Source organism: Macaca nemestrina, chromosome 9 (assembly GCF_043159975.1).
Source record: "Macaca nemestrina isolate mMacNem1 chromosome 9, mMacNem.hap1, whole genome shotgun sequence".
NCBI classification, from domain to species: Eukaryota; Metazoa; Chordata; class Mammalia; order Primates; family Cercopithecidae; genus Macaca; species Macaca nemestrina.
In genome coordinates, this window is record NC_092133.1 from 44,485,616 (window position 1) to 44,510,103 (window position 24,488).

The following is a 24,488-nucleotide window of genomic DNA, read 5'->3' on the forward strand; positions in this document are numbered from 1 at the left end:
TTAAAAATGAGAAAGGAAAATGTGTGCTCAGTGGTTTTATATCACAGTATCTCTGCTGCGTAATATCTGTAAATCAAAAGCAGAATATAAATAGGCTCATTGACTTGGGATATCCAGGATGCTGGAAAGGTAAAGAAAGACTTTTCAAATATTTTAATTAGATTATATATATATAAACACACTGGGGCCAATTTCCAGGTCTCTAGAAGGGTTTCAGAAATTTCCAGGTTAAGGGCAGAATTTACTACATATTTTTACATGTTACCCAATTCAGAAATAACACAAACTTTGACTCATTATGTTTCCAAAACAAACGAGACATAAATCAAGGCTCTGGGGTCAATATGTATCATTTACCTGTTTGGTAGCCTCCTTTTCAATAGCAGCCTGCAGAGAACCAGAGGAGAAGAACTGTTTGGGATTTGTTTCCACAGGCTTCCAACAAATCCTGCCTCTGGTCTCTTCTCTAGTCTTAAGTCCTGTATGTAAAGCAGCTGAAGGGAGGCCCCATGTAGAGCTGAGAATGTCTGTCTTACAAGTGCATGCACCTAGGTACATCTAAGGATTTTAGTCGGTTTCCCTCTTTGCAGCCTCCCTAGAAGGTGTAGATAATCAGCAATGAGATAGCTGCACTATTAATCATGGGGAAAATTTCTTACATATTAGTCTAAGTTAGTCCCTTTTCCAAAATCAGCAATGGGGGAAATGGAGGAAACGAGGAAATGGGCATGTATGATCTCAGGTTGGAAACTACAACCCTCAGATTGGCATCCAAGGTTGATTGCATGTATGGTAGGGATCCTAACACAAGGCCTACTTGTGTTATAATCAGGATTCTAATACATGCAGTCTTCCAGTTGCACTGGATCCAGTTGTATTTGATGTGTCAGTTGACATAGGGGATGAAGGAAGGTGAAATTGCAGCATGACTCAAGGTCAGCTGTCCCCAGGGACTGTGTCTGAGCTCTGTGGAGAAAGACAAGCAGAAGTCAATGAATCTTTTTCACTGAGGACTCTGAGGCAGAGAAATAAATAACAACTACTTGGAAGCAACACAGAGAAAAGAGGAATTCTTCTCACTCTTTCACTGACACTAACACACTTGAAAACATTGTTGGCAGAGATATTAAGGTAGCAATCAAATACGGAGAATGTGAAATGTATTGAAGGCAGTTTTAGGGGCAATGGTCATTGATGGATATGGGTGTTGAAGCTACACAAGTAGCAAATGTGATCAGATAACTCTGATAGACATGTTCATCAGCACGTAGGAGACATCTACTAGGGGCTTGCTGTGTTGGGTGAATATATGGAGGGAGTCAAATGTCCTGCCCTGGGAAATGTGGTTAAAAGGCAGGGAATTACAAGTCAAGCCCAATTAATGTGACTCTATTTGTTATTCCTGGATGGTGAAATTTCAGGAAACAGGAGCTATGTACGTAATTTTCTTTATTGTTTTCCAATCATTTGTTAACTTTAAGTCCCCAAACAAATATTAAGTGTAAGATGTTATGTTTCCCTTTCCTACCTTTCTTTCTGTTTTCCCACTAAGGGTCCTGTTCCAGCAAGGGACTGGTGGCATGACGTGCAAGGACAAGATTACATACATCTGTCTTTAGTACACACAGGTACCAATGGTCCTCTCTCAAAGTCGGCATGCCTTTCCATTTTAACCTTCCACTCAGAATATGTGTGGTGTTCCTTCCCAGGAACCAGATGTAGTCTTAATTTACTCAGGCAAGGTGAGCTAGATCTACCCCTGAAACATACACTTGTCCATTTTGATCCAGTGAAATGAGTTTACCTTTGCAGTTGGCATGATTTGCATTTTCCATTAGAGGCCTCTTGAAAAATAACGGAGATTTCTTGTCTCTTCCTATTCTTTACTTAATAGGGAAGACTCTCTAACACGCATTTGGATTGAGTCCAGGATGGGGTATAAAATGGAATCAGTGACATTTATTTCTCATAATAGAGGTCAGAATAGAGAAAATGTGATAAAAGCACAAAATTTAACAAAGAAAAGGGCATTAGCCCACCCACCATCAAGGTGGAGACAGAATGTCTGTGTTCATGTAGGTCAATGGTAGTAGGTGGCAGAAGGCAGCTGTTATCCGAAGCCCTGGACTCTTAAAGCTGAGGAAAAAGTTTTGTTCTGTTCAGGTGATTATGATAGTAGACCAGCCTAGGTTATTTGGATTTGGTTCATACTTGTGTAACATTTCATTTATCAGTAGCTGAGTCTGAAAGGTTTAAAGTACAGCAAAATTCCAGATGAATCAGAACACTGCTTTATGTTTTATCATATTTAGGCTATTTATTAATGAAAATATATGGCATTTTCAGGAATACAAATTTTGCATCCTGATGACCTCAAATGCATGCAACAAGATTTTTAATACAGAAAATAACACAAAAATTGTTGTTACAGTGGTTAGAATTTTTAACTTTAAAAAACCTTGAATTTTTATTGTTTTAATTGCACAATAAAATAATGTTGATATATACTTAAGCTTAAATTAATTCCAACAGGCAAACATTTTCCAACCCAGAGCATGACTGATGGTCTCATGCTGGGTCAGCTGACTCTATTTTGGTTCACACCAACTTTGATGTCTAGGCCATTCAGTATCTTCCTAGAAAATCCCAGTTGTCCAAGAATACCATGAATTTTGGGATTTCTCAGAAGATTTTCAGAGTTAGAAGTGTTTATATCACTTAATATCCAACATTTCTAAAGGGGGGAAAACCCCACCATCTATTGTCAATGACATTTCCCAAGACCTTGCACCAGGCCCTTAGTCACCAGGTTCCCCATTTTGTTGCTTTCCTATCATCTCAAACCAGGTTCATGAAAGCATTTGAACAAAGTCAGTCTTCCTTTTACCAAAAAAAAATTCCTAACAATGGCTAAAATATTGAAAATTTCTCCATTTGATTACAATCTACAAAGATAAACCAGCATTCCCTTCTCTTTCTCTCTTTTGGTTACTTTTTCCCTATCCCTACAGATGGAACATTTATTTTTTCCACACAGGTTTTAAAGAAATACATTATGTTGGTTTTTAGCGTATTGTACAGAATCCATTTTCATTCTTTACATGTTACATTATGACTATGAGGAGGGCAGAGTAGAGGTGAACTCTCTCTATGCTTGCTGAAAGTCTTGTACACATTGCTTTTTGCACCCATTGCTTCTAGCTATGTCTCTTCCTGTTCTCTGCTCTCTTCTCAACTATGTTGCCACCTCAATTAATCAGGCACTTGAATTCACGTTGTGTAGAATACTCAAGATTGATGATAGGCTGGGAAGGAGGAGGAAGGAGGCAGAGGTAAGAGATGGGGGATACCGAGCCCTATTTAGACTTTGGCCCCCAGCTTTTGGATGAACTGAGCACATTACTGGCTATGCAGGACTAACCTCTATGGGATGCAAAATGGCTCCAAATGCGGAACAACATTGCAAAAATGGACTTCAATATTACATGAAGGATTTGGCTGCTTTATATAAACATAGAAACAAGCCCAGTGGACTACTCCACTAAAGGTGACTAAGCAAATGTTACAGTTCAAACTGCACTCAAGAAGTCAATTGAGAAATAATTCTATCACCAAGCCCTTGGACCTACCCCCCAATCTGGTCCCTCTCCCAGAACTCCTTGGGCTTTCTGAAGACCCAGCAATTAACATAGTCCTGTCCAGTGGTATGGCCAGTGTCTTAGTCCAATCTTTTGCCATACCAGTCATTACATATTTTGAATACCAACTTGGTGGAGGAATTTCAGCTCCCTTTCAGCAGTAGCCTAGTGGGCACCACATCTCTATTCTTCATTCCCCATTCCAGCTTGATGCTGAAGGGATGAGGCTTCCAGACTCCAAACCCCTCTCAGAGTCTTCATCTGCTTGTTGCATTTTTTTATTCAGCTCCTGAAGGAATGCCAAGACATGCAAAGCCTCAGAATCTGCTCCATTTTTAGAAAGTCGCATTTTGGCAATTTTTTGCAGTTTGTCTTTCATCTTTTCTTTCTCCCTTGATTTCTGGTTTATTTTTACTCCCTCTATAAAGTGGTGGATGGCCTTGTCTTCACACTTCATTTGATACAGCTGAAAGTTGCCATACCGCAGATGGAGCAGTTGTTTCGCTACAGGAGTAAGCTCTTTACTGAATTCCTTTTGGAAGTAATACTCTGCTTCTTCATACTGATCTGCTAGAGCATGGAGGCTGGCAAGAATGGAACAGACACGGAAGAGATTATCATTTGCCTCATCAGCTTTCTTCAGATGAGCCACAGCGTGTCCTATTAGTTCCAGTAACTTTCTTTTCCCATATATTCCATTCTCTCTTAGATTCATTACTTGGAGGACTTTTGCCCTATAGCAACACCCAATTTGGCAATGCAGGTAGGCATTGTTCGGTAGATATTCTAAAGCCTTTTTAAGCAGTTCAATAGCTTTGTCTGGCTCATCTTTTCTTCGATAAAACTTTGCTGCGCTGCGAAGTACATCTGTTACACCTGGGGCTTTCTCCAAGGCTTCTTGAACTAATTTCTCTCCTTCACCTTCCTCTTCGCCTTCTTCACGCATCTTATGAAGCTTCAGAGCCAGGAGGACTTTAAGGTACTGGTTGTCAGGATTCAGCCGAATGGCTTGCCTCAGAGGGTCAATGGCGTTCTGAGATGGTGGCCAGTTGTCCAGACGGTAGCTTGCTATTGCCAGTCCAGAGGTGAATTCTGGGTTCTTTGGTTTCTTTTCCAGAGCCTTCTCAAAGCATACCTTCGCTCTTTCATTTTGGTTTCCTCCACACTTTAACCGTGTCCACCCTTCCTCACAGTCAAGCTCCGGACTCTCAATTCTGTAGGGACTGGAAAACTTCTCACAGATGTGCTTCACCTTGTCTACATAAATCTGAGCATCTGAGAGTCGGCCCATGTGATAGTAGACCCAGGCATAGTTTCCCCAGGTGACTAGACTTCTGATTTCTGCTTGGTCAGCATGCTCTTGCTGGATTAACTCTTCAGCTTTACATAAGCATTCCAGGGCTTCCTCGTTTTGGCCTTTGAGGTGCTTTAGATAGGCCAGTAGGTTGCACATTGTGGCTTTGAATTCACGATTCTGAAACTCAGTCCGGTAAAATACTTTGTCTTCAAAATCATCCAAGGAATTTTCTCCCTCCATCAAGTTCCAGGTGAAATGGCATTTTAGTTGCCGTAGGCTGCTCTCCAAGGAATTCTTAGCGTTCTCACTGTAGGGGAAAACAGAAAGATGGACACTTTGAGAAACAGATTTATATGTCAAGAAATGGGAGCAAGGCAAATAACATTCTCCTCCTCCTAAAGACTGTTAACACAAATCAAAGAAAGTCTCCTTCTTTTCTTTCTATAATATGTTTTGCCATATTGTTAATTCCTGCATGTTGTAGCAGGAGTTTAGAGACTGTGAGCAGCAGAAGAATTAGGGCAAGGGCAGTGGGTTATTCTCTGAGTCTGTGGCTAGATTTTCATGAATAAGACAGTTTTTGTTAAATCGCTCTGCCCTCTGCTTTTGAAGGCCTCTGTGGAGGCTTGGTTTTATTTATGTAGTTTTAAAGAAGTAAGTGGTTTTCATTGCTTTTTGTTTCTGTTCTTCATTCTTCCCTAGCTTTACTTTTGTACTTTGAAAATTTCAGCTTTATAATTTTTTAGTCTTTTGATGTTTTGCCATACTGATTTTAATTTCTCATCCCTCTGAAATGCAGCTTCATTTTCTTTGATATTCTTAATTCCTTAGTTTTCCTTCATTTGCCTTTAAAGAAATCTTGACCACTTTCGATTTTCTATTTCAGCTTTTAATAGATCCTTCATTTATTTTGTCTATTCAAACTTTCTGAGCTTTTATCAGATTGGTTTTATTTTGTATTGGTTTATTACTTTACGATGCTACATTTTCATTTTTTTCTGTTGAATTTTTCCATTTTAACCGTTTGAATCTTATTTTCAACCATTCTGAATTTTTACTCATTTTATCTGCTTTTGTATTATTCTCTCATTTAATTTCAAGTATCATTTATGTTAGCAATATCTTAAACATTTATTTTGGAATAAAATGTAATTTTTTTCCCTTTCCCCCACCCCCATACCTCTACTTCTTAAAGTGGTGATTTCTGTTCTTAATACATCTCATTGAGTTGCTCTATTAGTAATTTTGTACTTGATTGTTTTAATTTTTTTGAAATGTTATTTTTCTCTTCTGCGTTTTGCTTTTATAACAAAGGGCAAGAAGTGCAGCTACAGGGAAGGCTCATAAGGCCACTAGCCCCTTTTCTTATAGAAAGGGCTCTTTTTCCTTTAGGGTACCCTTAGGACTCTCCTGGAAAGATTTTCCATTCCTTTCAGTGTTGGTCCTCAAAAGAAATAAATAAACCAAAACCAGCCAAACCAAAAAACAAAACAAAACAAACAAAACAAAACAACAACAAAAAACAAGCGAAAAAAACCAGCAAACAGAAAAATGAACAAAAGCCTGTACTTCGAATTACTTTGGAGATGAATAACATTCCACGCCCCAATTGTTTCTCAACACTGTCTGTGTATTGGAGTCTCTGTAATGTTGCTTTTTCTTACTTAAATTTTTTTTCGTGGTATCTGTACAGCAACCCTTGTATATATTTCTAAATAGTATGCTATATTTCTAAATAGTATGGCTTCTTATACAACCAATAGATATCTGGAATGTCATGCAATGTGGCAGGATCACTTTTGAAATATATGTCTAGATAGAAGATTATGTGACCTCTCTTTCTTTTTTTTTTTTGAGACGGAGTCTCGCTCTGTCGCGCAGGCTGCAGTGCAGTGGCCGGATCTCGGCTCACTGCAAGCTCCGCCTCCCGGGTTCACACCATTCTCCTGCCTCCGGAGCCGCTGGGACTACAGGCGCCTGCCACCGCGCCCGGCTAGTTTTTTGTATTTTGTAGTAGAGACGGGGTTTCACCGTGTTAACCAGGATGGTCTCGATCTCCTGACCTCGTGATCCGCCCGTCTCGGCCTCCCAAAGTGCTGGGATTACAGGCTTGAGCCACCGCACCCAGCCTATGTGACCCCTCTTTCTAACTGCCCCTCTCTCTCCTACTTTTTATACCAGTCCTTCCCACTCCCATTTTGATTGGGAATCTTCCTGTAACCTCACTAAGAATAAAAACAGATCTGTTTGGACATGAGCTTTTCAACCGGAATGCTGCTGCCATTAGGATGCCTGATACCAAGTCAAGCACTCCCCAGGGCTCCCGCCCCTGGGGTTAGTTACATTAAGAGGCTTAGACAACCTGACTCTTTGCTAAGACCTATTTGGAGCTTTGAATGAAAGGCGGGTCCTTCCTACAAACTCCTGCGTATTTTCCATCCTATTTTTGTTTGTTTGTTTGTTTGTTTATTCTGCTTGGGATAGTTAAGTCTCCACTTGTTCCAAGAAACAGAGATGAGCAGGAACTGATTTAAAGTTCCTAGAGTGCCTCGCAGGACCATTGGTAGAACTGCAGTGACCCCAGGAGGATCAGAACAGGACACTGGGGAGCTCGGAAGGCTCAGACCCTGTGTTTTCTCCATGTGCATCCGTGTCATACTCTCTACTGTACTGCATTCATTACAGAATATGGTGAGTCCTACAGAATACGGCCACTCTCAGATCCCAAGCATGTGCAGCACGCATCCTAACACCTGAAGACTCACTCTAGCTTCCTTGCTCCCTCTCAATTCCATTTCCAACTTCCATTTGAGTTTGACATTGAGTGTAACACATACACTCCTTAGCTCCTTTCTCATTTTACAAAAGAAACAGAGAAAGTAAATAGAATTGAGATTATCTCCACCATAGAAAACATAAAGTCCATTGTGCATTTGCAGGATAGAGACATTTAATATACACACTTATGTAAAATCCCTTTGAGCAGCCATTTAAAAGGCATCCAACTTCACTGCTTGATTTTGGGTTCTTATTTTCACTGTTAAGTTAGAGAAGTCGGTCTCAGACACTTGCTTCCTGGGCTCTGGCTTCTGAGGACCTATTCTCCTGATTCCTATAGAAGTTCCAGTTGTATACACAACAACAACAATTTCTTCCATTGCCTCTTATCTGGATAAAAGCAGCAGTGACATTATCAACCAGGCTCAGAACTAACGCTACCACCACAGTTTCTTGGGGCCGTCTTAGAATCACGGAGGAACCTTTTAGAAACACACATCCTCAGACTCCACCCCCTCCCACTTAATGAGAATCTCTGGGGAATTGACCCTAGAACTCTGTCCTTAATAAGCTGGCCAGGCAATTTTTATGCATGCTCAATTTTGAGAACCACTGTCTTAGAGCACAAGAGCAATGCCCAGTGAAAGTCACAATAGATAAAGAATAAGGAAAGCAAGAAGGAGGGATGGGTCTGTATCATAATGGGAAGAATTCTAAGACCATGCTAAAATTCTAACAAATAAGAAAAGGGTTCTATAGATTCTGGGTGACTACAAACAAAAAAATCTGTAAATATCACAAATCTTTTTTTTCTTTTTTCTTTTTTTTAAATCAGGCAGAACATTTAAACTAGCAGGAAATAATATTGTTTCAAGAAGAGAAATCAGGGACCTCACAGAAGTAGGGCAAGGTGTCTCATAGGAAGTAAGCACTGGGGTTGGTAACACGGGATTCCAGAGCTCCCAGAATGAGGGTGAGGCAACCAGGTCCGGCCACCCCACCCTCAAACTGGAGAAAATAGTTCCCTTCCTACTCAATGAGCTAACACTTCCTCTCCAGGGCAGTCTCATGTTTTGGGGATAGAAGGGAATGTTAGAGGTGAAAACTATTTTCTCTAAGCACTCCATCTCTAATTCATACTCAGGAGGACTCTAACCAATCAGTAGCATTTTGGGGTGAAAATATTTAAGCTTACCAGCCTTTGTGCAAATCTGAGATGAAAGACTACATTAAAAGTAAAATTCACCTTAGCAGGAAGTGGGGTTTGCTATTCTGTGTATATCTTTAACAGTATCTGTTGAAAAGAAACCTTTTGTTAAATAATTGTATTATGAGCCCCCAACTTAGTCCTTTCCAATATGAAATAAGAGAGGGACCGTGCACAAGAGCAATGCCCCCAGACCCATCTTTAAGTGAAGCGCCGGGGGGATGAAACATCCCTCTCTGCTGCCTTCTTTCTCTGATTGCAACTCAGCTCCCCAGGCGAGCAGTTCCAGAGATGAATTTAGGAAGCTTGCCAGCGTGAAGCAGAAGATTGTTTAGGAGGGAACAAACCAGCATTGGTAAGACAGATTTACAACCGACAGAGGTAAAGGCATAGTAAGGCCATAAACAAACATTAAAATGGAGCTGGCCCTCTGGAAGCATAGCTACTCAGGATTTGCATTGGACAAGATGACTCAACAGCACTATCGGATACGAAGGGAAAATCTTTACCTCATGGTTGCCGTGCAATTCTCAGCTGTTCGGCAGGGCTGTGGTTCAGGCAGCTGCACTCTTCAGAAATCTTCCTCTTCTGCCACCAATAAATGCTGAAGAAACCTATATATACAACTGGCCTCTGGTTCCTTTCTGCTTGTTTCCCTTCAGCTGACGTTGCAAAAGGGAAAGTGAAACTAGAAAGTGAAATTGGCAGGACTCTTTACAGGGAAATGAGCACTCTTTTTCCTCGGGAGCTGAGTTGCGATCAGAGAAAGAAGGCAGCAGAAGAGGGATGTTTTATCCGCCTGGCGCTTCACTTAAAGATGGGTCTGGGGGCATTGCTCTTGTGCACGGTCCCTCTCTTATTTCATATTCGAAAGGACTAAGTTGGGGACTCGTAATACAATTATTTAACAAAAGGGTTCTTTTCAGCAGATACTGTTAAAGATATACACAGAATAGCAAACCCCATTTCCTGCTAAGGTGAATTTCACTTTTAATGTAGTCCTTCATCTCAGATTTGCACAAGGTCTGGTAAACTTAGATATTTTCACCCCAAAATGCTCTTGAGTAAGAGCCAAGCCCCGCTGGGTAGTGAGTTAGAAGAACTTCCTCTTTGTGGAATGTGTTGATGACATCACGGGAGCACAACTCGGAGAAGGACATATTTACAAAGTACTCTGCCTTGTGATTACCATATTAACACATCTTTGCTCTGCTTTATACCAATATGATCCACAGGCCACTGTAAGGAGCAGTTATCTAGCCTCGACAGGTCAGGGGATTTTAGTCTGAATCATTGCTGAATCTCCAGTCCCTGCAAAACTACCTGCACATTGCATGGTGTGACAAGCATTCCAAAAGTAGTCGTTGAATAAATGAATACATGATTAGAAGCATGGGTGGTGATGTCTGTCTATCTGGATTTGAAATCAGCCCCCACTTTTATGCTATGAAACTCTGGGGAAAATTATTGAACGTCTCTGCTTTGGTTTTGTAAATTGGGAATAGTACCACTACTGGTTCATTGTGGTGTTAGGAGGATGAAATAAGAGAATACATGAAATGTCCTTAGAATAATGCCTGGCAGTAACAAGTAAATGTTAGTTTCTATTATAATTATTATCTAAAATCGTTAACCAAAGTGATCAGAGGGGAAACTTTCTTTTTTTCAGGCTGGAGTGCGGTGGAAAGATCCTGACTTACTACAACCTCCACTTCCCTAGTTCAAGTGATTCTCCTGTCTCAGCCACTCGAGTAGCTGGGATTACAGGCACGCACCACCATGCCTGGCTGATTTTTGTATTTTTAGTAGAGACGGAGTTCCACCATGTTGGCCAGGCTGGTCTCGAACGCCTGACCTCAGTTGATCTGCCTGTCTTGGCCTGCCAAAGTGCTGGGATTACAGGCGTGAGCTACTACACCCAGCCAGAGGAAATTTCAATGTTTGCTTTTTCCAGAACTTTATCTCCCCTGACATTCAACAATCCGTCATGATCACTGACCTAAGCCAAACAATTCCTAACATCTCCTTATGTTCTTGGCTTCCCCAAGCCGCACAATATTTTCCCCCTTTTTATTGATGTATAATAATTTACATATTTATGGGTTGCATGTGACTGTTTGTTACATGCAAAGAATGTTTAATGATCAAGTCAGGGTAATTGGGGTATGCATCACCTTCAGTCTTCATCATTTTTATGTGTTGGTATCATTTCAAGTCCTCTCTTCTAGTTACTTTAAAATATACGTAATATTGTTGTTAAGTATAGTCACCCTAGTCTGCTATCAAACAGTAGAACTCATTTTTTCTATTTAACGATATGTTTGTACCCATAACCTCACTCTCATCTTCCCACCACTCCCCTTCCTAGGGGGGACATTGTTCTATTCTCAGTGTCCATGAGATAAAGTTTTTCAGCTCCCACATTTGAGTGAGAACGTGCAGTATTTTGTCATTTTGTGCCTGGCTTACTGCATTTAATGTAATGGTCTCCAGTTCCAACTGCATTGCAAATTACATGATTTCATTCCTCTTTAATGGCTGAATAATATTCCATTGTGTGTATAAATAATATTTTCTTTATCCATTTGTTCACTGATGAGCACCTATGTTGATTTTATATTTTGCTATTATGAATAGTGGTGTGATGAACATGTGAGTGCAGGTATCCTTTTGATTTACTGATTTACTCATTTTTTTTCCTTTGGATAGATACCCACTAGTGTGATTGCTGGGTCTCATGAAAATTCTATTTTTAGTTTTTTGACAGCTTTCCATACTGTTTTCCATAATGACTATACTAATTTACATTCCTACCAACGGTGTGTAAGAGTTCCCTTTCCCCGCATCATTGCCAGCATTTGTTATTATTATTTTTTTAATAATAGCCATACTAACCGGGATTAGATGATATCTCGTTGTGATTTTTTGCATTTCCTTGGAGTTGAGTGATGTTGAGTATTTTTTTATATGCCTGTTGGTCACGTATACCAGAGCTCCTTTGTAGGTGACGAGATGCTTTTCCTTTGCCGTCTTTAACATTTTCTTTTTGTCACTGAATTTAGATAGTCTGATTATAATGTGCCATGGAGAAGACCTTTTTGCACTGTATCTGATTGGGGATTGCTGGACCTCCTGTATCTGGATGTCTAAATCTCTTACTAGACTTGGGAAGTTCTCATCTATTATTTCATTATATAGGTTTTCAAACCCTTTCAGTTTCTCTTTGTCTTTTGGGATACTGATAATTCATATATTTGGTCACCTTACAGTGTCCCATAGATCATGAAGACTTTGTTCATACTTTTTAATTATTATTTTTTCTTTATTTTTGTCTTATTGGGTTATTTCAAAAGACCTTTCTTCAAGTTCTGATGTTCTCTCTTCTGCTTGGTCTAGTCTATTGTTGAAACTTTTTGTATATTTTGTATTTCATTCAAATTCTTCAGTTTCAGAATTTCAGTCTGGTTATTTTTGTGATATCTACTTCTTTGGCACATTTCTCATTCATATCCTGAATTGTTTCTCTGATATCTGTGTATTGTTTGAATTGTATTGGATTTGGAATTCTCTTGTATCTTGCTGAGCTTCTTTAGTATTATATATATATATACACACACACACACACACATATACATGTGTATATGTGTGTGTGTGTGTGTGTGTGTGTGTGTGTGTATATATATATATATTTTTTTTTTTTTTTTTTTTGAGATGAAGTCTCACTCTGTCGCCCAGGCTGGAGTGCAGTGGTGCAATCTCTGCTCACTGCAACCTCTGACTCCCAGGTTCAAGTGATTCTCCTTCCTCAGCCTCCCAAGCTGGGATTACAGGCATGTGCCACCATGCCTAGCTAATTTTTGTAATTTTAGTAGAGACGGGGATTCACCGTGTTGGCCAGGCTGGTCTCGAACTCCTGACCTCAGGTGATATGCCCACCTCAGCCTCCCAAAGTGCTGGGATTACAGGTGTGAGCCACCGTACTTAGTATCATAATTTTGAATTGTTTTTCCTGGGTTTCCTAGGTTTCTTTTTGATTGGGATCTGTTGCTGGGGAATTGTATTCCTTTGAAGGTATAATATTTCCTTGCTTTTACATGCTTCCTGTGTCCTTTCACTGATGTCTGAGCATCTAGTATAATAGTCACTTCTTTCAGTTTTTGAATTTGCTTTTGTAGGGGAGGACTTTTTCCTGAAGATATATCAACAATATTGGTTGAGTAAGGCACTTTGACTTTGATTCTGAATGTACATGGTAGTGTAGTCTCTGTAAAATTTATTTGGCTGTGATCAGTGATATATGTTATTTCCTTGATGGTTTAGGGTGGGGTTATCAGTGGAGGCTATCGTGATGTTTTACTGGGAACATGGTTGCCATGTGGGCCAGTCTTCAGTCCCCAGTGGTGGCAGCAGTGGGTTGAGGATGTCTGAACTTGGGCCCCAGAACAACATACACTGGCACTGGTGTTAGTGGGACCAAGTAGGCTAATTCCTGGGCCCCCAGATAGCTTGCTCAGATGCTGGTAGTTGCAGCAGTGGGCTAGGTGGGTGACTGGGTTCTCAAGTCCCTGGGCAACTGATGTGATCTAGACAATGGCAGAGCCAACGGTGGGACAACCCCTTGGGTTCTGATAAGTGCACACTGATGTTGGCAGTGGCTGTGGTGCAGGGTTGCCACCTATAGCCCCAGACACACAGCTCTCAGGCTCTTTCATTCTCTATAACAGCAACCCCGCAGCACTGTACAGAGAGAGGAGAGACCCTGTTCTTTATGTGTGAGCCTAGGCACAGAGGCCATGCGTCCAGTGGGGGTGCAGTCACCACTCACAGCACCAGACAGGCAGCCCTCTGGTTTCCCTGCCCCAGCCTCTCTGGTAGTAGCATCAGTGGCTGTGCCTGCAGCAGTGTGTGGAGGGCAAGAAGGGGTTCCGCTCTCTACATGTAAGCCCAAGCACCAGTGGGAGGGTATCTTACTATCCACTTGTGAGGCCGAGTACAGAGTTTGTGGTGCTGCTAAGTGTAGGGTCACTTCTCACAGCCCCAAACAGGGGACTCTGGAAAGGACATGTTTTGGTTTCCTTTGTATCAGGGGCTGTCTTTTTGGCACATTGCACCATTCTTTCCCTGGGGAGTAGTACTCCCTGTGGGCTGGGGTGCTGCGGACCCTGTATTACCTTTGGGTCTAGCCAGTGCTATGTCACTGCAGCTCACTGGGTGGACACTGGGAAATATCACTGGGGACTCCTGGGATATGGAGATACAGGGGCTGTGGTTCCCAGGATAGGACACAATTCCATGACTATAGTCTCACAATGGTGCCGCTTAGGTCTTGGGGACCTGAGAGACCCAGCGTGAGTTTCCTGTCTCATGAAATACCCTTGTGGGGTCTCCAAATCACCACCCATACTGGTGCCAGAGTTTGTATGGGTAGAGAAACTCTCTCATGTTTCAGATTGCCGCAGTTGGCAGGAGGGATGTGGACTGCTGAAGTTCTCTCATTTGCCCTTTCCCTGAAATGCCAAGGCCCTCTGGTCTCCTGGCCAATCTCAGCCAAGCTGGTCACTTGATTCCTGCTGCTTCTATGCCTCAGGTGTTTCCCATGACTTCTCTGTTGAATTCTAGTGTTCTCTCCTAGATGTTCTATTTGAGGTATAATTATCTATTCATAATTTTGGTTCTTCTTTCTAAAGAGGGTGGGTGTCTGATGTCTCTAGTCAGTCATCCTGAACCAGAATCCCCACCATATTTTAAATCCCTGCTTGTTGACCTGGTATTTGGCATCCCCAAATCACAATGTACAGCTGTAGTGTTTTGGAATGATAGAAGAAATGTATTTTCCTTGATTTTTCCTTATTCATACCCTTAGTCACAAAGGGAGTAATCATGTATATAGACCCAAAAGAAAATAATAGTACCTCAAAGATTGAGGTCAGAAAATTACACAAAGCACAGATAGAACACTTTCTCCAGCAAAACTGAGGTTGTTAAGTAGGTTATTCAGTCTTGGGAAAGGTTATTTATCATATTTTTTTTCCGCCTAGGGCAGGGAGGAAAAAGAAATTGTCCTTCCTAAAAAGTCTCTACCCTTGATTAGGATGCACAGCTAAGCCTGCCCCAGTTGGAAACCCTTACTTTTGTGTCTTACTCAAGAGCTTCAAGTTCCTTTTCTATTTACAAGTTCCTCCTCCTCCGCTGCTCCTCCTCCTTCGCTGCTGCTGCTGCTTCTTCTTCTTCTTCTTCTTCTTCTTCTTCTTCTTCTTCTTCTTCTTCTTCTTCTTCTTCTTCTTCTTCTTCTTTTGACAGTCTTGCTCTGTTGCCAAGGCTGGACTACAGTGGTAAGATCTTGGCTCACTGCAACCTCTGCCTACCGGGTTCAAGCAGTTCTCGTGCTTCACCCTCTTGAGTAGCTGGCACTACAGCTACCAGGCCCAGCTAATTTTTGTATTTTTAATAGAGATGGAGTATTGCCATGTTGACCTGGCTGGTCTTGAACTCCTAGCCTTAAGGGATCTGCTCGCCTTGGGAAGTACTCCCAAAGTGCTGGGATTATAGGCACGAGCCACAGCACCTGGCTTCTATTTACAAGTTCTATTAGGTACTTATAGAAATATATGTTAGGTTTTTAAGAAATGCTGAAATAGGAAAGTAGAAATGCTGTGGGTTTGGTTTGATTTATTTTTTGGACTCAGTATTCAAGACAGGAATTTGGACAGGAATTTAAAAATCTTATGAACAAAGGTACTGGTTGGGGAGAAGCATAGAGAAAGGTTTTTACCACTGTGCTTTGAAATAGTTGAGATACTGATTCACACTTCAGAAATTTGTATGGCTAGTGCCTGTATATAATGTTACCACAGCATGCATCAGCTGATTTAGTAGCTGGGCTAGTGTGAGACTGCATGCAATGTGATTGCAAAATAGCAACTGAAAAAGAAAACCAACTTTCTCCTGGTGTTATTTCTATTATGAGAAAATGAAACTTACTAGAAAGAGTTCTGATTTCCCTGGTTGCTACAAATATATATATGTGTCTTTTTCCTGGAATCTAGGCCCTGTTCATATTTCCTAGGACAATAGGTTTCGTTTATATATAATATAGATTTGCTTCCTGTTTCTGGAATGGGTTACATCAACTACAGATGGTATAACACAATAATTCTCATATTGCAACTGGCCACCAGCCGTATCAGCATCACCTAGAAACTTGTTAGAAGTGCAAATTCTTAGGCCCCATTGTAGACTGATAAAATCAGAAATTCCAGTGTGGGACCCAGAAATCTAGGTGTTGATATGCCTTCCAGATAATTATAATGCATGCTAAAGTCTGAGAACCAAATAATATATTGAATGTAGGCAAAAATACTTTTACTTCTATAAAATGAAACTCTATGCTTTTTCCTTGAGATTTTTTGTAAAAATTGACCCTCTTGTTGTTTCGAGTCTATGTTTAACTGTAGTTTTGTCCACCTAGAAGAGGTGGTGACTAGTTCAATAGTATTCACACTTATTAGAGGAATACTTAGGTAGACAGTGGGTTCTCTTGATCACCACAATGGGCTATAATTTGGAAACAGTGTGTTCCCACCTATATAACATTCTCTTCTGTACTCATTCACAAATATACATGTTTAAAATGATCTTCCAAGTGAACTTCAAAAATATTGATATGGTTAATAAAATAGCTCCCCATTCTTTTTCCCTTTCCTTTCCTTTCCTTTCCTTTCCTTTCCTTTCCTTTCCTTTCCTTTCCTTTCCTTTCCTTTCCTTTCTTCCTTTTTCTTTCTTTTCAGACAGAGTCTTGCTCTGTCACCCAGACTGGAGTGCGGTGGCACAATCAGAGCTCGCTGTAGCCTTCACCTCCCTCCCAGGCTCAAGTGATCTTCCCATCTCAGTCTCCTGAGTAGCTGGGATCACAGGTGAGTACCACTACACCCAGGTAATTTTTTATTTCTTGTCGAGATAGGGTCTCAATATGTTCCCCAGGCTGCTCTCAAACTCCTGGGCTCAACTGATCTTCCTGCTTCAGCCTCCCAAAGTGCTAGGATTACAGGCGTAAGCCACAGCACTTGGCCAGCTCCCCATTCTTATTCTTTTTCAAAAATTAATTACACACCGTTTCTTCTTGCTGTGGTTTGAATATGTTCCCCAAAGTTAATGTGTTTGGAAACTTGATCCCCAGTGTGGCAGTTTTGGGAGGTGGGACCTAATGGGAGGTATTTGGGTTATAGGGGCGTTGTCCTCTTGAATAGATTAATGACATTATTGAGGGACTGAGTTCCATATAAAAGGATGACTTCAACCTTCTCTTGCTCACCCTCACCCCCTTTTTACCCTTCCATCATGGGATGACCAGTGAGAGGGCCCTGGCCACATGTGCCTCCTTGATTTTGAACTTTCCAGCTTCCAGAACCATGAGTCAATAAATGTCTGTTCATTATACATTACCCAATCTCCCAATCTACCAATCTGTGGTATTCTGTTACAGCAGAACAAAATGGACTAAGACATTTTTCAACATTAATTATTCAGACTGCAGTTGGGCAGTCTTTGAGTGGAAACTTGATGTGGGTAAATGACTTTACTTTTCCATAGTCCTATTCAGAAATAAGACTCCCCTAAATAAACTTCTGCTGGGACAATTTGTACCCTTATCTCTGTTAGAACACTAGGAGTGCTTGTTTCATTCATTCATTCACCATTCATTCATCAAGTCAATACTTACTGAGAATCTACTATGTGCTAGACACCATTCTAGGCACTTAAGATACATCAGTACACAAAGATCTCTGTCCTCATGGAGCTTATATTCTATTAGGAGAGAGATGGCAATAAGCTCAACTGCTATGGACTGAATTGACTTCCCCACTCCTTTCCCAAAATTCATCATCGAAACCCTAACCCTCGACATAACTTTGGAAATAGGGCCTGTGAGGAGGTAATTAAGGTTAAATGAGGTCTTAAGGGTGGGGCCCCTAATCTGATAACACTGATGTCTTCATACAAAGAAGAAAAAGAAGAGACCTCAGATCTCTCTCTCTTTCTCTCTCAGCGCACACAGAGGAAAGGCCATGTGAAGACAGAGAAAAGGCTGCCGTCTCCAGGCCGGGAAGAGAGGCCTCACCAGAAACCAAGTTGGACTTCTAGCATCTAGAACTGTGAGAAAATAGATTTCTGTTGCTTAAGCCACCTCGTCTGTGATTTTTCATTATGGCAGCCAATGCAGACTAATACAATAATAAATAAGTTAGACAATATGGGGTAAGTGAATGGGAAAAAAAGAGTAAGTGGGGGCAGTAAGAGGAATTACATATGGTTAGAGAAAAGGGGTCAGGATCTGACAGCTGCTGCTAAGTAATAGAGGTGGAAACTGTGTTAGTCTGTTCTCATACTGCTAGAAAGATATTACCCGAGACTGGGTAATTTATGAGGGAAAGAAGTTTAACTGACTCACAGTACCCCATAGCTGGAGAGGGATTGGGAAACTTGCAATCATGGCAGAAGGCAAAGGGGAAGCAAGGCCGCTTCTTTACAAGGCGGCAGGAGGGAGTGAATGTAAGAAGGGGAAATGTCAGAGGCTTATAAAACCATCAGATCTCATGATAACTCACTCACTATCATGAGAATAGCATAGGGGAAACCACCCCCATGATTCAATTCTCCCACTAGTTCCAGCCCTTGACATGTGGGGATTATGGGAATTATAATTTGAGATGAGATTTGGGTGGGGACACAAAGCCAAACCGTATTAGAAACCTTTCTGTGCCTCAATTTCTTCATTTTTAAAATGGGAATTGTGCCCAGGTACAGTGGCTCATGTCTGTAATCTCAGCACTTTGAGAGGCAGAGGCAGGAGAATTGCTTGAGGCCAGGAGTTTGAAACCAGCCTGGGCAATATAGCAAGACCCTATCTCTACAAAATTTTTTTAAAAAATAGCCAAGCATGGTGTCATGAGCCTGTCCTTCTAGCTACCCAGGAGGATTGCTTTAGCCCAGAGTTCGAGGCTGCAGTGAACCAAGATTGCACCATTGTTCTCCAGCCTGGGTGACAGAATGTGACTAGGTCTCTAAAAAAAGAAAAAGGAATTATGTTAGTACTTACCACATAGGGTTTTATGGAGATTAAGTGGACTACTGTGTATAAAGCTCTGAGAACAGTGCTTGGCACATGGTAAATGCCAAATAAGTGTTAGTTATTACTACGTACTACTGCCACCACTACCTTTTACCATATTTGAATACCACTTACTTCTAAGACCAGAGGTCACGCTACTGAAAGTGGTCTGTTCTCTAATGTGGAGCTTTGACTATAGTATTATCAGGTATTGGTAACTGCAGCTGGGTTGCTATTTCAGATCCTCTTTTTCCTTTTATTCTCTTTGTTGGCCACAGTGAGAAACTGGGAAGCTACTCCAGAAGAAGAAGAATTAGTGCCTCTGTACAAAGGGATCTTTGTGCTGCCAAAAGAGTAGAAAAGTTTATCCCAGAACCAAAATATTTCAGAATTGTGGAAAAGCAAGGTTTGGAAACCTACTCAAAAGAGAAGAAATATTGCTATCATGGAATCCCTGAATTAGTATATGCCTAGCTGCTATAACAAAGAAGTTCAAAAACATAAATGACACTGTAAAAGAAGTTTATTTCTTGTTCACATAACTGTCCAAGGCTGCTGTTCCTGGGCACCTGGCAGTTCTCTTCCATGCAATGATCCAAGGACACAGAGTTCTTCCATCCTGTGACTCTACCATCCCCGAGAGCCTGGAAATTGAGAGTAAAGAGGGTACACCTGATTCTTAACCATCTTCACCTGGAAATGACATACATCACATTCACTCATATTCCATTTGGAAGAACTAGTTCACAGCCCACCTGGGGAGAAGTGAAGGTTAGTTCATGTAGCTGTGAAATAGGAAGCCCGCTTCCTGGTGACAACTTCATATTAAAGGGGAAACACTAATTTGGAAGGATCATGAGTTGTTTCCACCACAGTATCCTACTCTGGCCCTAAATAACCATGTATACCCTTCTTCCCAAACATAGAACATAATCAGACCTTTCCCAGGGGAGCCAACCCACAGTCAAGGAATCATTGCACTCAGCTCATGGTCAGGGATTTCTGAGTAAAGCACTGTCCTACCTAAAGGTGTGTATGTGACTCCTTGTGGTCTGGTGCTTAAAAAAAAAATCAAAAGGCTAGTTAAGACTAGATAACTCATGTGTATCATGGTATCATGTGTATTGTGGTAGGTTAACTATAATAAATACTTTCAATTGAAAAAAGAAATGGAAGAATCTCAGAGGTCAGGAATCTATAGCAATGATGAAATTCTGCTGGATAGACATTTTGAAGATCCCCTTCCCTGCTAATGGCAGAAGTTTCTTAATTAGACCCTGATTTTGCTATCTGATAAGAACTATCCAGCCATTGTTATTTTTTATTTTTTTTATTTTTTTTGAGACAGAATCTTGCTCTGTCACCCAGGCTGGAGGGCAGTGACACAATCTCAGCTCACTGCAACCTCTGCTTCCTGGGTTCAAGCTACTCTCCTGCCTCTACCTCCTGAGTAGCTGAGACTACAGGTGCGCACTATCATGCCCGGCTAATTTTTGTGTTTTTAGTAGAGGCAGGATTTTGTCATGTTGGCCAGGCTGGTCTTGAACTCCTGACCTCAAGTGATCTGCCTGCCTTGACCTCCCAAATTGCTGAGATTACAAGTGTCAGCCACCACACCTGGTCTGAGTCATTGCTGTTCATTCACCTGGCTCCATCCTCTGGGGAGGTTCTTTTTGACATTTAGTCTTTTATACTCATCCCTGCCACTAAGGGATAGGGGTTTTGTTTTTACTTTGTTTATCCCAGAACCTGCTGTATTCAAATGGAAACATTGTCAATAGTATACCTTAAAAGAGAGCATTTATTCAAAAATAGATTTTATTTAAAACATTTCTTCAAAGACAGTATTTATTCAAAACATTGCAAAGAATGCCTCAAATATTTTTCAATGTTTGATTCTGAGAATAAAAAATTAAAAAATAGTTTATCATGAAAACATTGGTGAGTAAAAGGGAGATGAAAAAGGTCATATAAAGGATGGTAAGGGTAGTCAGAGAAAATATGTGGAAATGTTTAAGTGTTATCTGCAAGTATATGACTTTCTGATATTTTTGAAATCAACAGGAGGGACAGCTCCACTTCTCTCATCAGCTGCTTCACCAGGTCCTTACAAACCAAGCTTCTAGGGTGTTTCAGTTTTCCATCAGATGCTGCACCCTCCTGTAGACTCCTTTTGTGCCTAGTAAAAGGATGCAGGCAGAGACTCTCCTTGCCCCCACCACTTACTCACTCAAGGCCAAGCACCACAGGCTAAAATTCCCCCACAATGACAGGGAAGATAAGTATTATTATGAGATAAAAGCCCTGGTCCCTGTCTTTCTGGAGTTTGTAATCTGATTGCAAAATTAAATTTACATACATCTAAAGAGATGGAGAGAGGAAAGCCCTTCAAAACTGAAGAGCATATGGAATGGTTGGAGCTACTCCTGCTTTATTGGTAAATGAGACAATGGAAGGGGGTGTGTGTTCTCAACCGGAGCACAATAGCTCAATATTGTCATGCGAACTGCTATCAACTGGAGCACGATAGCATGGTATTGTAGTGTGAACTGCTATAGTTAGGCATGCGCCTTTTCATTTGCTACACTCTTGTTTATCACATTACTTGACAAACACTGGGAGTCCAATAAAGGTTTTTTGCACAGAAAGTAAATTCCCTAACAGTGATAGCAAAACAAAACAAACGAACTAGAGCAGAGTATGATAGACAGAGGACAGTGGTCAGAGCAATCTTCTGGAGGAGACTAATTTTTCAGAAATACTCTTTTGAGATGGATGCAATTATGGATGAGCAAAAAGAGTTGGAGGGCATTTTGTGTGTGTGTGAAGAGGGGGAGTGGATGGCTGGTGGTAGAGACTTTCCAGGGGAGACACCTGGAAATAAACATTAGTCAATGATGTACATTGATTAGTGTGGCTTTATACACAGTAGGAAGTTTGTGGAATGGACACTAAGGTGTTCACAAACATTCTGATCTAACCATCTTTGCTTCCAATTTTGTTTTGCTGCTTACTTTGTTTGACTATATTATATATACCAACCCCCTAGTCATGGACCAGTACCTGTCTGTGTCCTCTTAGGAACTGGGCCGCACAGAAGGTGGTGAGTGGCCAGTAACTGAGCATTACCATCTGAGCTCCGCCTCCTGTCAGATCAGTGGCAGCATCAGGTTCTCACAGGAGTGCAAACCCTATTGTGAACTGCCCATGTGAGGGATGTAGGTTGTGCACTCCTTATGAAAATCTAACTAATGCTTGATGAAACAGTTTTCCAGCTGTGTTTAACACCAGGCGAGGTAGTGGGAGGCGAAGGGAGAATGTACCCAGGAGACCCCTCCCTGCCTTCTAGTGTCTCAAGGAACCTTTTCCTGCTTCATTTCCTGTTTGCCTGAGAGCATGTTCAGGCAACGACTGGGGAGAGAGATTCTTCCTTTTGCTTTTTTTTTTTTGCTACACATTGATACCCTTAAATTTTTGGCATATGTTTTCTAATTATAAAAATAAAAATCTATATATTATAAACTCATCAATATAAACAAAATAAAAGTCTGAAGTTAAACTTCGATCATAATATCCTTTCATCACTCCCCACCCATGTTGTTTTGTAGCTGTGGTTTTCAATTCAATGATAAATCTTGGATATCTCTCCCAGTCAGTACTTATAATCTTGCTATTTTTTTCAAGGACAACATTTAATAGGCATATTTTAGTGTTTAATTAACCTATTTTTGCTGGACATTTAAGTTATGTTCAGATTATCACTATTACAAACAATGCTGAAATGAATATCACTGTACGTCCATCTTTGTACAATTGTCTGGGTTTTTCAATATGATGCATTCCAGAAATTAGAATTTCCAGGTCAAAGAAATTGACCAGATGCTTCACACCATGTCTTAAATCCTGGCCCCATTTTTTGTCCAAAATGGTGTTGAGTTGCTATTTAATTCACACATGGCTACCATTTCCCACTTCCTTACTGAAGTACGGTGCTTATAGCCCAGATTTAGGCTAGAAAATTCCTCTTTGCACTGTCAATTCTGTTACCTCTCTGGGAGCATGGGAAGGTCACTTTTTTTGTTTGTGGGTTTATATTTTCCTATTACTTTCTCAGGAAATGAATGGAGTTTTCTATCAATTGTTCTCTATCATCCCTTGTGGCTTGGCTCAAAGCCCTGCTCTCCAATCAAGGGTCATGACAAGAACTTTGTTCCTGCCAATACATTTGGAAATCTGGAATCCTTCCATAGATGCAAACCCCTTACACTCTTATCTTTCCCTATTTTCTGCCACCTGGTAGAAAGCAAATCCCTGAATGCATCTCCAAAACTCTCTTCCAGCCCTAGGACCACCCAAGGCCTCCCTCACACTCTTCATTTATCTGCTAATTCATTCTCTCTCTCATTTTCTAGAGAATAGTCCTCTTTGGCTGAACTGGTTGGAAATTAAACTCTCAATAAGGTGAGAGAGTAGGAATAAGAGGATATACCATACTATGGGCAGGGAGGGTGGTGGAAAGGCCAGGGTTCATTTCAGCTTTAAAGCACTGGAGCTCCAAATGGACACAAAGCATCACATAGGAACTCATGATCAGTGCAGCTTAGAATGCTTCTCATCTCCCTTTAGGGGTTATTCTATTTCTATTAATGTAGTCAAGAATGGTGGCTGTTTTTCTGGGGGCAGATCATTTGGTACTAACTGGTCTTTCACAGAAGCCATTTTATCAAGTATGTTATACATTAGCTATAAGCAATTGTTGGTAAAAACCTCTTATCATTCTGTATGTTGCCATTATATATATGTCTCTGTGTGTGTGTACATATGAAAGAAGACTATATATTCTTTTTATCAAAATATATTTAGACCATGTACATTCTTTTAATTATACTATATATAAAAGTAATTTTATATTCTATATTTTAAAATATAAATATATGTAAATAAAATTACTATAACACATATGTAAGTAGCATATATTTTGTGTTCTTCATTATTCCTTTTTTTAACCTAGAGTGAAGATTTTACATTTTTCACAATTCGATTATATTTTATGAGACTTCTTACTTTTCCAAAGCATAAAGAACTATTTGGAGCCTGTCTTTGTAATTTTATATTTTTGGTTAATATTCCAAACTCATATACCATTGCCAGGTCTTCCAGGTCTGAAGCAAAATACAGCAGCGTTTTAGTTGTGTGGCCCTGGGGAAATTGCTTAACCTCTCTTTGCCTCTGCTCCCTATCACAGATGTTTACTGTAAGGATTAAATCAGCTAAACCAAGAAAAGCCCCAAACTGCACGCTGTTAATACGTGTTACTGGACCCTTCTCCACACCTCCCTGCCGCACTAAAGCAGAGAGAATTATCTCCTGAATCATGTTTACAGACCTTCTGGGCACAATGACTCAACTCCTATCTATTCTTGCCACAGGTTTTATCTCTTGGAGTCAATCCAGCCATGG

The 24,488-nt window shown here is 40.7% G+C and overlaps 1 protein-coding gene and 1 long non-coding RNA gene across 3 annotated transcripts in view; one reads left to right on the forward strand and one right to left on the reverse strand.

The window, feature by feature from the left end:
- The window catches only part of LOC112426525 (uncharacterized), a 59,632-nt gene extending 35,745 nt beyond the window's left edge, over positions 1-23,887 (forward strand). Inside the window, exons 2-4 of one of the 2 annotated variants that reach the window (XR_003017894.2) lie at positions 16,708-16,833; positions 17,967-18,072; positions 19,307-23,887. This is a non-coding gene — a long non-coding RNA (uncharacterized lncRNA). Of the gene's footprint in view, positions 1-16,707; positions 16,834-17,966 lie in introns of both variants that reach the window. The other variant, XR_011607754.1, reaches the window with a different exon arrangement.
- On the reverse strand, positions 1,938-9,934 carry LOC105480675 (interferon induced protein with tetratricopeptide repeats 2). Its single transcript, XM_011739786.3, has 2 exons — positions 9,430-9,934; positions 1,938-5,242 (listed from the first exon to the last, which is right to left on the reverse strand). Exons 1-2 carry the CDS (start codon positions 9,432-9,434, stop codon positions 3,829-3,831), a joined length of 1,419 nt encoding a protein of 472 aa, XP_011738088.1. The 5' UTR covers positions 9,435-9,934; the 3' UTR covers positions 1,938-3,828.
- Positions 23,888-24,488: the final 601 nt, after the last annotated feature.